The sequence below is a fragment of the Triticum dicoccoides genome, chromosome 5B, assembly GCF_002162155.2.
Source record: "Triticum dicoccoides isolate Atlit2015 ecotype Zavitan chromosome 5B, WEW_v2.0, whole genome shotgun sequence".
NCBI classification, from domain to species: Eukaryota; Viridiplantae; Streptophyta; class Magnoliopsida; order Poales; family Poaceae; genus Triticum; species Triticum dicoccoides.
The window spans coordinates 234,123,583-234,141,656 of NC_041389.1; the positions used below are offsets into that span (position 1 = coordinate 234,123,583).

Sequence of the window (18,074 nt, forward strand, 5' to 3'; positions counted from 1 at the left end):
CTCGGCCATTTCCTCCCTGCTTCGGCAGTGGGCAGCCTGTTCGGCTTTTAGCTCCTCGGCCGCCCTCAAGGCAGCCGCATCACTTTTTCTGGCTTGCTCTTTGACTCGGGCTAGCTCCGCCCGAAGGTTCTCCATAGCAGCGGCACCATCTTCATAAAGCATACATGTTGTAAGGCATGGCGTCAAGCTCCCTTACCAGGCGTCCGCCGAGAAGTTGCATACCTTGTGACTCGTCAAGTCGCTTATTGACAAGCACGATGTCCGCATCCGCCACGTCAAGTTGCCGCTTCAGTTCAGCAAATTGATCAGTCCGGCTGGCCACCGGACGCTCCGCCACCTATATAGGACAGGCGACATCTTAAAACAGAGATTATGATCCTCAGCGCACTGTCACTTTCGACAACGTACCGAGTGTCGGGGGCTACTATCTATACAGGGCGCATTCTATATGCAAAACTGTCAGAAGGTATATCATTTTCGCGTACCTCAAACCCCGTCAGTAAACTTCTGATGGCTTCATGCAATCCGCTCTCAGCGGATGAAATCCTTTCAATCACCGTACCCATTAACGCACGGTGATATTCTGAGATAGACGCTCGCCCGAGCAGATCCTTCAGCTCCTCCGACCGTACACCAGTCGGTGCCGGACCTTCCAGCTCCGCCGGACTCGGGGAAACCCTCCGCGACGACACCTCAGGGTCGTCCGCCCCGCATGACGGTGCGGCAGATGGAGGCGTTTCGCTCTCCATCATCTCCGGACGAAGATCCCCCGAAGATGAGCTCTGCTGAGAAGGGCTGAGATCCGAACTACAAGGTAAAACTTCGGTTATCTTCAGAAATAAAAACAGGGATGTCCTTTACCACAAAACTCCCTTTTCTACTTACGGCTCGCTGGAGGGCTGATTCCCTTGGGGAAATAGCGCGGCCGGGGCTTCTCCTGGCGCAGGACCCTCTGGTGAAGATTTCTTCCCCCGCTTTGAGGCCTTGGCCTCCGGATCTTCAGAAGCGGTCCTCTTCTCCCCCTAGAGGGAGGGATTCTCGGTCCCCCCCCCTTCTTTGAAAGCCTCCTTCGCGGAGGCAGTAGTTTCCTTGTTCCCCCCTTTGCCCTCTTCCAAAGGCGCAGCCTCTAGCATCTTGGTTAACACAGGATCCGGCATGGTCTCAGGGAGGGGGGCCGGACACCTTATTAGTTTTTCTTTCGCTATCCACTCATGTTCAAGGGACAACTCTTTAAAGGGCAAGTTGATGATAAATGTACGGATAGCATGTCCGGGCACAGGACTACTTACTTGAGTATCCGGGCGATTGCAGCTCAGACCTGCGTCCTCGGTCAAGTCCGGACACATCTCTTGTGATCCGAAGAACAGTTCATACATCTCCGCGGGCGTCGCGCCCATGAAATGTTGGAGAGCTCGTGGTCCCTCCGGGTTAAATTCCCACAGACGGAGGGGGCGACGTTTGTAGGGCAGAAGGCGCCGGATCAGCATGACCTACGCCACTATGACCAGGTTGATCTCTCTCTCTTGGAGGTCTCAAATACGGCCCTGCAGGAGAGGAACGTCCTTGGACGGCTCCCAGTCGAGCCCTTTGTTGACCCATGACGCCAGCCGCTGTGGAGGACCTGGGCGGAAGGCAGGTGGCGCCACCCATTTGGTGCCCCTGGGAGCGGTGATGTAAAACCACTCTTGTTGCCATAAACCAAGCACCTCTTGAAAAGAGCCCGCGGGCCATGGAGCATCAGCATTTTTGCTTATAACAGCCCCTTCGCACTCTGTCTGCTGCCCCTTGATCATCTTCGGCTCCACTTTGAAGGTCTTGAGCCATAATCCGAAGTGAGGGGTAATGCGGAGGAAGGCTTCGCATACAATAATGAACAATGAGATGTGGAGGATGGACTCCGGATCCAAGTCGTGGAATTCCAGCCCATAATAGAACATGAGCCCCCTCACGAAGGGGTCCGTCGGGAAGCCTAAACCCCGAAGGAAGTGAGACACGAACACCATGCTCTCACTAGGCTCGGGAGTAGGAATAACCTGCCCTTGGGCAGGCAGCCTATGCGAAATTTCGCCAGTTAGATACCTGGCGTCTCTCAGCTTTAGCACGTCTTCTTACGTGACGGAAGAAGGCACCCACCGGCCTTGCAGGTCGGAGCCGGACATTATCAAAGGTCTGAAGCGCCTGAATCTGGAGCTTTGGGTGTTGGAACTCGAGGCGAAGGGCGGACTCGATTGAGATTGAAAGAAAGGAGCAGGCCTTGGTCTCGTTATAAAGAGGTTGAATACCAAGAGCCCTCCACGTGGCCGTTTGGGACTCGCCTTCGATAGAGGGGCGTGCCAGCGGGCACGGTTGGGTTACCCACGCCCGTATTGATGAGGATCCCGGAATAAGGGGGCACGATCTCCGCTTTGATAAGACGTGCCAAGGAAACCGCCTCGCTAAACGCGCTGAGGTGGGACAGCAAAAAACGATTCAAATAAAGGCCTAGCCGTGATGTGATGTCACGCCGCGGAAAACGTTAGCAGATCTGTGTAAAGATTATTCTCTCTACGGTGGTATGTGGAACTTATTTTGCAGAGCCGGACACTATCATGGTGTTCAAAATCTTCTATGAAGTATTCGGGGGAGGAACCCGCCTTGCAATGCCGAAGACAATATGTGTGCCAGACTCGTCGTCATTGAATCCTGGTTCAGGGGCTACTGAGGGAGTCCTGGACTAGGGGGTGTCCGGATAGCCGAACTATCATCTTTGGCCGGACTCCTAGACTATGAAGATACAAGATTGAAGACTTCGTCCCGTGTCTGGATGGGACTTTCCTTGGCGTGGAAGGCAAGCTTGGCAATACGGATATGTAGATCTCCTACCATTGTAACCGACTCTGTGTAACCCTAGCCCTCTCCAGTGTCTATATAAACCGGAGGGTTTTAGTCCGTAGGACGAACAACAATCATACCATAGGCTAGCTTCTAGGGTTTAGCCTCTTTGATCTCGTGGTAGATCTACTCTTGTACTACCCATATCATCAATATTAATCAAGCAGGAGTAGGGTTTTACCTCCACCGAGAGGGCCCGGACCTGGGTAAAAACATCGTGTCCCTTGTCTCCTGTTACCATCCGCCTAGACGCACAGTTCGGGACCCCCTACCCGAGATCCGCCGGTTTTGACACCGACACATATAGTTTTATACAGACTTGCGGTGAAGCCTATATTTACAAGAAAGTGAGTGGGAGCACTACAGCATTTCTGATAAGTATAGTGAATGACATATTGTTGATCGGAAATAATGTAGAATTATTCTACAAAGCATAAAGGAGTGTTTGAAAGGAGTTTTTTCAAAGAAAGACCTCGGTAAAGCTACTTACATATTGAGCATCAAGATCTATTGAGATAGATCAAGATGCTTGATAAGATTTTCAATGAGTACATACCTTGACAAGTTTTTGAAGTAGTTCAAAATAGAACAGTCAAAGAAAGAGTTCTTGCCTGTGTTGCAAAGGTATGAAATTGAGTAAGACTCAAATCCCGACCACAGCAGAAAATAGAAAGAGAATGAAAGTCATTCCCTATGCATCAGTCATAGGTTCTATAAAAGTATGTCATGCTATGGACCAGACCTATTGTATACTCTGCCCTGGTTTGGCAAGGGAGTACAATAGTGATCTAGAAGTAGATCACTGGACATTGGTCAAAATTATCCTTAGTGGAATAAGGATATGTTTCTCAATTATGGAGGTGAAAAAAGGTTCGTCGTAAAGGGTTACGTTGATACAAGTTTCGGCACTGATCCAGATGACTCTAAGTCTTAATCTGGATACATATTGGAAGTGGGAACAATTAGCTAGAGTAGCTCCGTGCAGAGCATTGTAGACATAGAATATTTGCAAAATATATACGGCTCTGAATGTGACAGACCTGGAGACTAAACTTCTCTCACGAGCAAAACATGATCATACCTTAGTACTCTTTGGGTGTTAATCACATAGCGATGTGAACTAGATTATTGACTCTAGTAAACCCTTTGGGTGTTGATCACATGACGATGTGAACTATGGGTATTAATCACATACAGATATGAATATTGGTGTTAAATCACATGGCGATGTGAACTAGATTATTGACTCTAGTGCAAGTGGGAGACTGGAGGAAATATGCCCTAGAGGCAATAACAAAGTTATTATTTATTTCCTTATTTCATGATAAATGTTTATTATTCATGCTAGAATTGTATTAACCGGAAACATAATATATGTGTGAATACATAGACAAACATAGTGTCACTAGTATGCCTCTACTTGACTAGCTCATTAATCAAAGATGGTTAAGTTTCCTAACCATAGACATGAGTTGTCATTTGATTAACGGGATCACATCATTAGGAGAATGATGTGATTGACTTGACCCATTCCGTTAGCTTAGCACTTGATCGTTTAGTATGTTGCTATTGCTTTCTTCATGACTTATACATGTTCATATGACTATGAGATTATGCAACTCCCATTTACCGGAGGAACACTTTGTGTGCTACCAAACGTCACAACGTAACTAGGTGATTATAAAGGAGCTCTACAGGTGTCTCTGAAGGTACATGTTGAGTTGGCGTATTTCGAGATTAGGATTTGTCACTCCGATTGTCGGAGAGGTATCTCTGGGCCCTCTCAGTAATGCACATCACTATAAGCCTTGCAAGCAATGTAGCTAATGAGTTAGTTGCAGGATGATGCATTACATAACGAGTAAAGAGACTTGCCGGTAACGAGATTGAACTAGGTATTGAGATACCGACGATCGAATCTCGGGCAAGTAACATACCGATGACAAAGGGAACAAAGTATGTTGTTATGCGGTTTGACCGATAAAGATCTTCGTAGAATATGTAGGAGCCAATATGAGCATCCAGGTTCCGCTATTGGTTACTGACCGGAAATAGTTCTAAGTCATGTCTACATAGTTCTCGAACCCGTAGAGTCCGCACGCTTAACGTTACGATGATAGATTTATTATGAGTTTATAAGTTTTTATGTACTGAAGGTTGTTCAGAGTCCCGAATGTGATCACGGACATGACGAGGAGTCTCGAAATGGTCGAGACATAAAGATTGATATATTGGACGACTATATTCGGACACCGGAAGTGTTCTGGGTGATTTCGGAGAAAACCGGAGTGCCGGAGGGGTTACCGGAACCCCCGGGGAAGTATTGGGCCTTAGTGGGCCTGAGGGGAGAGAGAGGGCAGCAGCCCAGGAGGTGGTGCCCCCCCCATGGGGAGTCCAAATTGGACTAGGGGAGGGGGCGCGGCCCCTCTTTCCCTCTTCCTCTCCCTCTCTTTCCTTCCCCCTTCCTCCTTCCTAGTGGGACTAGGAAAGGGGAGTCCTACTCCCACTAGGAGGAGGACTCCCCCCTCCTTGGCGCGCCCCCTAGGGCCGGCCGGCCTCCCCCCTTGCTCCTTTATATACGGGGGCAGGGGGCACCCCAAGACACGCAAGTTGATCATCGTGATCGTTCCTTAGCCGTGTGCGGTGCCCCCCTCCACCATATTCCACCTCGGTCATATCGTTGCGGTGCTTAGGCGAAGCCCTGCGTCGGTAGAACATCATCATCGTCACCACGTCGTCGTGCTAACGGAACTCATCCCTGACAGCCTGCTGGATCGGAGTCCGGGGATCGTCATCGAGCTGAACGTGTGCTGAACTCGGAGGTGCCGTACGTTCAGTGCTTGGATCGGTCGGATCGTGAAGACGTACGACTACATCAACCGCGTTGTCATAATGCTTCCGCTTACGGTCTACGAGGGTACGTGGACAACACTCTCCCCTCTCGTTGCTATGCATCACCGTGATCTTGCGTGTGCGTAGGAAAATTTTGAAATTACTACGTTCCCCAACAGGTAATACCCACCCCTCCAACGGTGACTAGCTTTTCTCCAATGAAGTGAACATCGGGATACATCCTAGTATTTGGAGTATTCGGTTATCCCTAACCCTAGGTCTTTACTTGTGGGGGTGGGCATATTAACCGAGAACTGATGTACCGAACCGAAAGAACCGGGACCGAAGCCGAATAGACCGAAACCGAAAAAATTGGTTCCTATTTCGGTCATCAAAACTGCAGAACCGAAATTAGTTTGGTAAATTCGGTTGTTGCACATAATTAACCTGAAAAACCAAAATTACAGAGCACGGCTAACTCTTCTGTGTTCTCGCTGCCCCAGCCCAGTTGGGCAAGTCGGCCCAATTTAGCTCTCAGCCTCTTTAGGCCGTTTTCACTTCTCATTTTTTTATACTGGCCCACACGTTTAGTACTGCCCATACAATACTAGTGCAGCACAACATTGGTGCATTCACATTTTAGTACCACATCGACTTGCTACAGAAAAAGAAAGCGTGGGCAAAACAATAAAGCTAGCATGTAGCCATCCTTCTCATTCCAACTCGCATTGTCGCATGTGCACAGACGTGCATGCATGGTAGTATTAAGTAATTGTAAAGTTAGTTGTTGGCCTTAACTTGGGTTGTGTTCGGTTAAATCCGATGACCGAACCGAAAGTTCGGCTCTAAAAAATTGGTTACCAAATTTTCTAGGAACCAGTCGGTTGGTAGTTTTAAAGGACTGAATTTTTGTAAAAGACCGAACAGCCGGACCGTTCGGTTCGGTTAAATCGAATGCCTAGGCCTTTAAAACTAATTGTGAAAGGATCGAACCGAACGTCTCAAAAGTTACTTTGGTCATTTGACCTTGCATTCATCATATACTCCCTCCGTCTCAAAATTCTTGTCTTAGATTTGTCTAAATATGGATGTATCAAGTCACGTTTTAGTATTAGATACATCCATATCTAGACAAATGTAAGACAAGAATTTTGGGACGGAGGGAGTACAATTGTGAAAGGATCGAATTGGTCAACTAGAGGGGGAGGGGTTGAAAAGGCAACTACAAAAATTTGGCTTAACTAACAAATTTTAGGGTAGATGCTGATAAAGTACGTTCTCTAGATATGCAATCTACGGCGAGAACAACATATAGAAAGCAAGCTAATACACTAGCTAAGCAAGACCAAGCACAAGTAATGGCATGGAAACAGATTAACCACACAAGTCGGCGATGCGGATGTTTGCCAAAGTTCACTCTTTTGGGAGTGCTAATCTTCGTTGGAGAAGTGACCAAGCCAAAACTCCGAAGTGCCACCAAGTGGATCACACTAGTCTTCCTTTGAGTCGCCCTAACGGATGAGCCTCAAATCACTCATGGTTGGACTTGAAAGCGACCACCAAACCTTTACAAACATCCCATAGCACACCACAACAATCGGAAGCTTAAGGGCCTTGACTCCTACTGCCTAGGAGTCCTGGATCTCCAAGAGTAATAAGTTCGATGAATAACAAGTATGGGGATCACGATTTGGTTTGATGGAATTGTAGATCGGGTGATTCTCTTTCAGTCATCAAAGTATGGTGGAATTTTAGTGAAGGGTTGAGACGAATCGAGCTTTTGAGGTTTTGGAACTGGTGGAGCAGCTCAAATCAATGGTTAGGACTGGATGTTGGAATTCAGACCTAATTTGCGTGCAGGGGATTGTAGCCCATAAATTGCAGTTCCCTGAACATGTAAAATCCATCCGTTGTTCCACGTTACTCAATCGAAACAACATATTGGGCCAAGAGCTATTCTCAGTCCAAATCTCTGGTGAACGAAGCTGGCACCCTGAAAATGGAACCAACGCTTGTTTTGCAGGTACGACAAATTCCTCGGCACAACATCATTGTGGCTCTATGGTTGATTCAATGGACAAATCTATAACCGGCAGAGGATACCCGGGAAAATGCTGAATCCATCAAGTATATGTTGCCCAAATTATTTCGACAAGCAACCGATGATTGGCGTGCGGCTGCAATAACTCCATGAGAACGCATCGTCTCTAACAAGGGGACAATGTCAGACTGCCTACACCTATTTGAAGAAGTGCCTTCATATTCAGTTGGGTGTAGCTCTTCCGGAAAAAGATTCAGGCTCATCCAACAGCTACCACCAACAAAGGCGAAGTGACTGAAGATCAACGGTCCAGAAGGACCTGACTCTGTTTACCTTTCACTTGCTCTGTTTTACCTTATTTAATTCTACCATTGGTTACTTCACCGGGTGTTATTACCGAATCTATATAAGTCGGGTTGTGGCTAGGGTTCTGGACCTTCTGCCATTTCCCAAATTGAGCCGTCATGGCATGGACCCAAATACTACTCCCTCTGTTCCTAAATATAAGTCTTTGTAAAGATTTCACTATGGACCACATACAGATGTATCTAGATGCATTTTAGAGTATAGATTCACTCCTTTTGCTCCGTATGTGGTTCATAGCGGAATCTCTCCAAAGACTTATATTTAGGAACGGAGGGAGTACTTCTTATACTTATATGGAGTAGAGATCTTGTCATTGTTTATAGTTTAGACCATGAATTCAGTCAAGTATCAAACTCGGGTCTGACATGCGATTAATCCATGTCTTGGACACCGCCTGTTGACCGCTGAGATCTCACCCGCCTTTGCTACAATTCCGAAGCCCTTCTCTCGCTGCTATGCTTCACCAGATATGTGCAGTTGGCAAGGGCTAAAAGCCTAGAATTGTAGAGAGATACATCTACTGTCTTTTAAAGAGCACTCAGTATACAGAAGAATTTCACAAGACAAATGAAATAGGCCATTCCCAAGTATAACAAATTTTACATGAGAATTCTGCTTGACATGGACAAAAGCAAATTTCCAGTAACCCTGCGTTTAGTAGCTGCTCGATTTTGATTCCTTTTTTTTTTGCTGAAATGACCAGGAAATAGAACTTCATCGCTATACTTTTCTGGAACTCAGAATCAAAATTTCGATACAGATTTTTGCTGACTTGATCTTCCAATTGGAGTTACAACAACCACATGATATCGTCACAACTTTATACATTGCTTTGCTGTAGAACATGTTGTCCACTGGCTCTGGGTCTTCCTTTCTCTAGCCAGTGGCAGAAAATCAGCCAGGAGTCCTCTCCCGCACATCAGCAAACTCCTTCACGCAAAAGCTTACTCAAGCTTTGGTGCTTTGAGGAGATGTACACTCCTCACCAACCCTTTACCCACATCTCCAACCTCCTTGAGTATAGACGTTGGATCCGGCATGGCTTCATCATCCTCATCTCTGCCACGCTTCTGTCATAATAACACCACAAAATCAAGTCAACTTACATACCTGGGATATGCCACAACCTAAAAAGCTCAGCATGATGAAACATTTATTGGCAACAGATACGGGTACAGAGTATTTGAGTAAATTGGATATTTACTTGTGGGAAGATTAAAGTGAAGAAACGGTCTTCTACAACACAAGCAGTCAGTGAGAAAAATACCTTTGAGCTCTCCCATGTAAGACCAATTGCGTCCCCTCCAATCGAATCGTGCCACAATTTGAAGGTCACAGGGAATGCACACTGTACACAAATTGGATTATCATACTTAATGGATTAACGTATCTTTATGCAATCAAAACTTGATAGTTTCGATTTTACCTTCAAGTCTCGCAAGAAGTATGCGGTAGGGTCAAAATTCACCAAAAGTTTATCTCTTGTGTCATGCAAGCTTCTCACAACACTTTTACTGAGTGGCATATAAGGGTGGAAATCATTGCTTGGTTTGCCCTGGATTACCAACTTACCTGCAAGGTTGTTCCGGAAGTTATTTGCATCAAGAATACATAACACGAGTTGAATTTCATCTTGTTTCTGGTTAGCAACAAATATTAATACTAACCGTTAGGAATCTCAGCAGGAAAAAGAACATGGTGAGGACGGCAGAGCTTCTCTTTATGGAGGAGTATAACAGCATCATAATTGCTTAAAGGTGTTCGGAAGAGGCACTGTAGCAAATGAAAGCGAGTGAGAAAATCAAAACCTAATGAGACAATGAACCAATCAAGTGATGACAGAAAAACCTTACCTCCCATGTATATTGGCCTGATTGACCATGGACGATAAGATTTGTTAACAGCTCGGCGCTGCTTTTAGCGTAAGAAGCTATCCGTTTAAGAACCTGCGGTTAAATGAACAGAAGGTGAATGGATAAAATAGACCCATTTGGTTCTGAAACTGTAATTGACTAGCAATTATCATAGATGCATCTCCGGCAAAAGCCTTATATGGCATTTCCCCGGATTATGACATTTCTTGTCACCCTTCTCCTGCAATTGCTGGTTATGTCATATAGGTGCTTCTCATGCAGAAATACCATAGAAGATGCACTGACAAGAACGGTAATTCTATGGAGCGAACATTGCCCGGTCGATCTTCATGACGCAATGTGCGCCACCCGATTGAACGATCAGCCCCACGCACGCGTGATCGTGACCATGCATGATGCCAGCACAACCTTTGTTCCATCACACATGTCATCGTCGTGCTATACTGTATCACGCGCTAGTTGATTCCGACAAGAGATGTCATATAGATGCTTTTCATGATATTGAGACAAGATTTGACACTTAAACATTGGGAAATGTCGTTGATGCACAAGAATTGGAGATGTAGTGCATGCTTTCGTCATTGACCTTTTGTAGCTTTATCATTGATGTAGACTTGAGTTCTAGAACAGTAACTAGCTTTACATCTGTACAAAAAGATAAACACCTACCGACTTGCTTGGTGATTGTTTTGTCCACGCTTCAGATGATTTATCATATGACGTAGCCAGAAACATTGCAGGCTCTATATCATAAGGATTTTGTTCATAAGATCTTCTGCTCAGCATAAAGTTTTCCTGCGGTTGCATCTCTCAATATGTTAGCGGCTTGACAGCTTATTCAAATGTCAAAGATAAAAAAGAGAACCAGAGAACAAACGTTGATTTCTTTCTCATCCTTCAGGTTGAAGTCATTATTTATGTCCACAATCATGGGTGAAAAGGTCCAGTCAAAACTAGATAGCAACCGCAAGAACCTGTCAATTTTTTAGTAACTGGTCAGAGGACATATAAAGCTTTCATGTGCCTGCGAGACCAGTAAAAAATTATAACCGACTACTGAAATAGGTGAGAGAGGGGGTAGTACCCAAACTTTTCTGAGGTAACTAATTATTAAGTTTCATGCACCAACCAGTAGAACCAAAAGTCTGAATTGATGGAAAAGGTTGCGCAATCCACAAATACTTTTAACAATAATAACCTCATGGGCTTATGGTAAATTTATTTGCAAGAACATATAGTAGTAAAGGTTCTGTTATCCTGGAGCAATTATTACAAGTCAAAAGCAATAGCCAGGGTCAGTATTCCAACACATATCTTAAAGTCTGTTGCTGGACCACCTTTATATCAAGAAAAAGCATATTCTTTAACAGTCCATATCAAAACATTGATATCACTCACCAGAACGCCAAATCTTGGGTATTAATTTTAGAATAAAAGCATGTATTAAAATAGATATTTAGGAGATAAATTATTGTGTTCTTCATTCTATTATTAACAAATATGTTTGCTTCATGATTACACAGAAGTCAACATTTTGGTGATTTTTTTTCCGGCAATGAAGACATGGCCAATATAGCCAGTAGGATTGCTAGCATCTGTCTGTTCTTATATGACACAAAACAATGAAACTGACAAGTATGGAGTAGTAATATTAAAAGTAAGGTTTAAAAGATTACAAAGTTGTACCTAAGGAACCCCGTAACCCGTGAAGAGGGGGCATGGAATGGAAACGGCCTCAAAAATAGGTAGGCAACCACCAATTCAACCGCCTCCTCTGAGATAAATGAAGAGAATAGATGTGCGGAAATCCACCTTTTTGCTAGCCTTTGAAACGGAAAGAGCATATCGTAATTTATACTAGGGTTTCAGGAATGTTGCGTTGACGAACAATTTTGAAACCTTAATAATTACCTCACTACCGGCCCATACACTTGGTAAATACCATGCAGACCGTTGATCATACTTGAGTGCTGACTACGATAAAAGAGCTCCTTATCTTTTGATGGAGCACTTTGTATGTTACTGTCTCCAGCTGAGATAAATAGATAAAATTATGGAATTGGCAAATTGCGTGAACTTCAAAAATAAGAAATAAAAATCATAGATAATGAGAAGCTAACCTTGCTTTTGTACCACCAAACCTCTCTCATGAAATATTTTGAGCAAAAACGAATATCCAGATGTAAGAACATTGATCTCGTCTTCACTGGCTGTAACAAACATTCCTCGATCCTCCAGACTGATATAACACCGAATTTAGCCAATGAAGTGGGAACTGAACATAAGCAAGAAATAGTTCATCAATGATGTCACATACCTTTCACCAATTCTTAAAAGAAATGCAGACTTTGTCTTCTCCATGGCTACAGGATCCAAGGGCCAGTTACCAGATCCTTCTAGCTGTTATTGAAATGGGGGTAAAAGGAAAGAGATTTGTGAAAAAAACCTCTAAAATGAAGAATCGCTAACAGACAGATGTGGAACATGACATGAAAGGTATCGAGCAGTCGAGCTCCATAAATAATTGCCCATTGTGATATTTAACACAACTAATGGGCAGCATACCTGAATCATGACTTCCAAAGACCGAACACAAGTTGCTGCAAAATTGGGCAGCCTCTGAGAACTCTTTTCATATGCCAACGGATGAGGTTCAGGGGGGAACACAGAAGTGTGCCTAAAGGCTGGCATAAGCAAAAGTTAAATAGTAAGAAAATGAACAGGGTATGTAAATAATAAAATTATTCTGTCAGACCTGAGTCTAGAGGTTGCACAGTAGATATTTTAAGAGGAACATCATCCAATAGACGCAACTGATTAGCTAAAGTATCAAAGGCTTCAAGCAAAGCTCCAGAAGATGACACTGGATCTGCATCCAATGAAACATGATTTAAATCCCAAACTCGACATGTGAATCACAACATATAAAGCTTGGCTTTACCTTGGCCACCAACCAAGAGACAAAAGTCAAGCTGATCAACAACATGAGTCAGATCTTCCTGCCGCAACAGCAAATGCTTGGTAAGCACATAATCAGCAATTCTTTTGATGATTGTATGCCTCTCCCAAGTCTCCGTTTCCCACACTACAGTTTAGTTAGTAGAATCCATTAGTATCAAGTATTTATTCAACTAGTGTATGCTCTTCACTGGCAATGGCAACAAAAATGCAATACCTGTGCTTTCAGCAATAGCCCCATCTTTAAATCTCCTAAGTTCAGCTTTCTCTCCCCAGAATTTCCTAAATTTAATAGCCTTGGGATTAATGAGCACAATACACGTGTGTTAGACCACAGTAATTGCAGTTGACCATTATTCTGTAATCTATAAAATGGAAATCACCTCATCACGATTTTCAGGGTTTGGACCAATATCGGCAAGACGATAACTCTTCTCCAACAAGCTAAGCATTACACCGACAATCAGTGGGCTGCTACCAAACTCTGAGAAGCCCTATAAAGCTGTGTTTGTCAGTAGATTGAAATGCAAACATAAGTGTTCAGTTATGGGACACAAATGTCACATACATCCATTATATTCCATTCAGAAGGTGTGCTTCTCCACAGAACGCGGATCATCTTTGTTCTATCTGTAAGTCCTTGTTGCAGCAAGGACTGAACATCTTTTTCAAGTACTCGCCATGATTCATCATCCGAGCAGAAGCTTAATGCAGTAACTTTAGAGTTCCCCTTCAAGTTAATCCTGACAGTGACAACAAGAAGGATCACATGAGAACTTGATAAGCTAGCTTTAAGTCTTAAATTAGGACTGGATAGCAAATTGAAATTTCAAAATTTGCAAACATTCTTAGAATTATGGTAGTAAGGGGAAATTAGCTGATTATGACAATAGCAGCAAAGATGTGCAGTAATGCTAGCTCTAAATATGGTTCCTTTTGGGAGACATGTGATCAAGTTACAGAGCAAGTTCTTCAGCTTTGCCTCCTGCTCCATCAGAAAGGGCAACTCTGTCCATCTTTGGCTTGACAAATGGAATGGTTCAGCCTCTTATCTTAAGGACCTCCTACCGAGGCTTCACTCTTTTGCAGTGAACAACTCCCTTTAAGTTAGCAGGCACTAGAAATGGATGATCTTCTGGACCTGTTACAACTACCACTTTCCTCACAAACCTTTGATGGAGTTTCTTATGTTCAGTAGCATCCTCCAGAACATCCAAAATTAACAATGAGGAAGATGACTTTTGGAGCTACTTTTAGGGGAATGATCATTACTCCTCCACAAAAGTGTATTCCCAGTCATTTTCTCACAATCAAGCTCCTGCAATTCTCAGTTGGGTTTGATCGTAGTCTACCGCAAAGCTCAAAGGCTTTGCTTGGCTCCTCCTAAATAACAGATTAAATACAAGAGATTTTCTGCATAGAAAGAACTGCCAAGTATCTGATTCCCTTTGCTGTGTTCTCTTTCAACGGGATCTGCAGGATCATTGTTTCCTATCCTGTCCCTCCAGCAGGGAGCTGTTGGCATAGAATTGGCATCCACCTTAATTTTATCAATAATACCTCCAGATATTCTCCTGTACCACAGCTACCTTTGGGAAGGCTTTCTTCATCGAAATTATGATCACTGCATGTTGGTGCATCTGGAAGCAAACAATATTAGCCCTGCCCCCCAAAGCTCATGGTTCCGATTATTTAGGAAGGAATGTCTTTTGCTTACCTTCAGCTCAGGGTCTCCCCAGCTAAGGCTGGTGTTTTACACTTATGGCTCAGTGCCCTTGTACAGTTTACTTTAGCAAAAGTGTTCTTTTGATCCTGAGCTCACATGCTCCCTGATGACCAGTTTACTTTAGCATGATTTAACTGTCCGCTATGCCCTGGAGTTTCTAGATATGTTCGAATTAATAAATAAATAAAATAGTCTCGGGGCCTCCCCTACAGTTTCCCAGTCAAAAATGTGCAGTGGAAAATGGCATCTAAGTTGAGGCTGGCAAATGCGAACTGGGAGCACTTGTCAAGTTCCAACGTTTGTGAACTATGTAGAAATTTGAAATATATAGATGGAATAATCATCATTTCATAGATGTCTTCCAAAATCAATCACTCGCTCACTCAAACATATAGCCATGCAAATAGATTGTCTCCGGCTCTCAGGCTCAGCATGTACTGCACCATTATTTCGGATAGAAACTCCAGTGAAAGAGCATAATGCAAAATTGCAATATACATGAGAGTTACACAACATACTTGCTTAACTGAACATACCTCAAACATGAATCAAACTTAGCACCAAAATCAACTTTGGTCATAAAAAGTTCTTCAAATCCACCATCTCTGCATTTATCAAGGCAATTAAGTGTGCAAGCTGCCTCATCTTGGAGCTGAATCAGAAACGATTCGGTGTAAGATGGAGACTATAATAGACAAAGAAAATTGCAAGCTTAACAATTGGGGGGAGTAATATTTTGAACATATGGAGCAAGGAAAACTAAACTTCTACCATGGTGGAGATATCACACCATGGTTATGTAGATGCATACATATACATGAGATGTGGAATTGGTGTTCATAGGGTACTTCCATAGTCAAACCTACCTCTGAAAAGGCCGACTTCGTCATCCGAAATGCCAGATTGACATGGCCAGATACATCAGATATGGCAACATCAAATGTTTTCAGCAGATGAGCAATGCCCTGAAAAAATCATGGATCAGAATATCATAATAACTGAATATTCAATATTACCCCACAGATTATTAGCACTGCATGCAAAAATTCAATCCAGAATTATCCGTCATGCACCAAGATCTATACTACGAGCGGAGGGATTACCAGCCTACTAGTTATTATTGAATTACAGGCAGAGGTGCGCCTGACCACCAATTTCATTGTTAGTATAACCAGCTAGGCATACCTAAGCTTGGGATGCCAATTTTTTACCATGTTCACACTAAGGCAAATAACTTATCTGGAGAAATTACGATTTTATAAGAATATTACTCTTGTTATTCTAGGGGAGCTGGCCTAGACAATTAATACAATTATTTGGTGATTAAGCTATATATCATATGCAACAGGTTGACAGACCTCTTTGCTGATAGTACGCTTCTTCATTGGCTGAATCACCAAGCCCTTCAACCACATCTTCGAAGTTGCTACAAGCAAACAGAGATAGATATAGTAAACGATTAAACATAAATGAAATATCAACTTTCTGTTGCTTGGATGTACCAAAAAAATTGATTGCAACGCGGAAAATTTGTCTTGTGGTCATTGATCTATTAATTATACTTCCTCCAGAGTCCATGGTAAGAAACACAAGGATGGCAGATATTAAGTATCCATTGAGGCAATCATGTGAATATATTGAAGTTCTTTGACGTGCCCAAACCTGCATTTCAAACTAAATATTAGATTGCCATCCAGGAGAAAACCAATAAGTAGACTTCTGCTCTGTCAATATAGAAGTATTTCTTCATCAGACAGTTGTTGAAGGGGTTACTAGAAACCCCACTCTCGACATGCAGACATTTGATCCATATTTTTTATAAGAAATATGAAACTGAGGAAGAACTCCTTACTTTTAGTAAAACCAATGCATCTTGCAAGGTTTTCCAATTTGCAAAGGTGCTGCCGGTATATTCTGCATTTTCCTCCAAAAACATATCCTCCAATATGCTGTTATTATACCTAGGTGTCGGTTGGTTTATGCCATCTGTGATGCAAATTTGATCAGTTGCTTATAACAAATATTCCTATATTCAAGGCCAAAAGTATGGTTCAGGTGATTCTAAAGCAGGCAGTTTACCTTTTGTATATGCACGGACATTGTTTCTTGTTGACAGATTTAGCTTTGAGAGATCGAATAAAGAGCTTGCCGTCGGGATTATCCTGACATAGAACCCAGGAAGTTCTGCAATTTCTGTTGCTGTGCGAATGGAGGTATTGAAAAATAAGAAGAGAACGCAAGGACCACACATTTAAGTGCATGAGTATTAACCTTGAATGCACACTGAAGTAAAAAAAAAAATGAAGCACAGTAATTTGTTTGAACAACAACCTGGATATACATGGAGGACAGGCTTTCGTGCCTCATCTTGGAAGGTAGACCATGAAACCTTGCGGATTAAAGGAGAAGACCTCAAGCTCTTCTCGATGACGCAGAGGTAAAGACACCTCTTTGCATGGTACCGGTGATTCAGGAAATCCTTTTCATGAAAGCATTCCTATAAAAACAGCAAAGATAAATCATTAAACCCATACTGCATAATCACAGATAATGGTAGTCCAAAACCTCGATAGAAGCTTAAACAGTATGAATATAATTGTATTTGGAAGGGTAGCGATCACATGCCAATGTGCAACATCCAAAATGATACCAGGAACTGGAGTAATATTTGACGTAGGTAACATCTGGTTGCATTAGATTGACTAAAGGGCCTGGCTCCATGTAGAGTAGACACGTTTGTACTCAACAAGAATTTTTGTTGACAGGATTGAATTGGACATCATAGCATAGATGAGAATCCTCTGTGGTAGTTTTCTAAACTAAATTTACTAAAGCAAAGTGAAACACATACCTTAGGCAAGCGGACGAGAAGGTCAGCGGCGACGTCGGGTCTGGTGACCGCGCCGGCCGCGTGGCTCCCGGCGAGCCGCACCACCTCCGGCGGCCGGAAGGAAAACGCTAGCTTCTCGGCCGCGAGGCCCAGGTCCCTCACGAACCCCGAGGCAGCCTCCGGCGCAGCCTGCTGCGGCGGCACGCTCTTGATGAGCTTCCCGACGGCGTCCGTGGCATCCCCGGCGGCGCGGAGAGAGGTAGCGCTCGGCCGCGCTTGCTTGAGGAGCTCGGAGAGCTTGAGGTCGATGGAGTACTCGGCGGAGACCATTGCGGCTTCGGTGGTCGGTTGCCGGCGGCGGGAAGGCTAAGAAAGGGCTTTTGAGGTTTTAGGGTTTAGTTGAACCTCACCATCATTTTCCTCCTACTAGTGTAGTTGTACACTGCGAAGAGCCCATGAGCTAGCCCGTGAACTAGCCTGTAAATCGGAACATACCGGGGCGTTACAAATGTTGCGCACGCACCCGCCCAATTAGGAGCAGAATTGCCCTCAAAAAATAAATGGAGCTGAATGGCC

The 18,074-nt window shown here is 43.7% G+C and overlaps 1 protein-coding gene across 2 annotated transcripts; it reads right to left on the reverse strand.

Moving 5' to 3' along the window:
- Positions 1 to 8,654: 8,654 nt before the first annotated feature.
- LOC119308184 (nucleolar protein 6-like) lies at positions 8,655 to 17,981 on the reverse strand. 2 transcript variants are annotated; one of them, XM_037584304.1, is made up of 25 exons: positions 17,520 to 17,981; positions 17,000 to 17,165; positions 16,748 to 16,861; positions 16,521 to 16,654; positions 16,171 to 16,330; positions 16,027 to 16,094; positions 15,535 to 15,633; positions 15,205 to 15,320; positions 13,511 to 13,685; positions 13,326 to 13,436; positions 13,160 to 13,238; positions 12,926 to 13,069; positions 12,740 to 12,853; positions 12,550 to 12,668; positions 12,302 to 12,384; positions 12,105 to 12,223; positions 11,896 to 12,016; positions 11,671 to 11,808; positions 10,862 to 10,958; positions 10,654 to 10,779; positions 9,964 to 10,056; positions 9,778 to 9,883; positions 9,537 to 9,682; positions 9,378 to 9,458; positions 8,655 to 9,180 (listed from the first exon to the last, which is right to left on the reverse strand). In XM_037584304.1, the coding sequence occupies exons 1-25, from the start codon at positions 17,826 to 17,828 to the stop codon at positions 9,055 to 9,057; spliced, it is 3,144 nt and encodes a 1,047-aa protein (XP_037440201.1). In that variant the 5' UTR covers positions 17,829 to 17,981; the 3' UTR covers positions 8,655 to 9,054. The 2 variants fall into 2 exon arrangements, with proteins under 2 accessions (XP_037440201.1, XP_037440200.1); XM_037584303.1 differs by having other exon boundaries at positions 16,748 to 16,867; positions 17,520 to 17,980.
- Between the last annotated feature and the right edge of the window lie 93 nt (positions 17,982 to 18,074).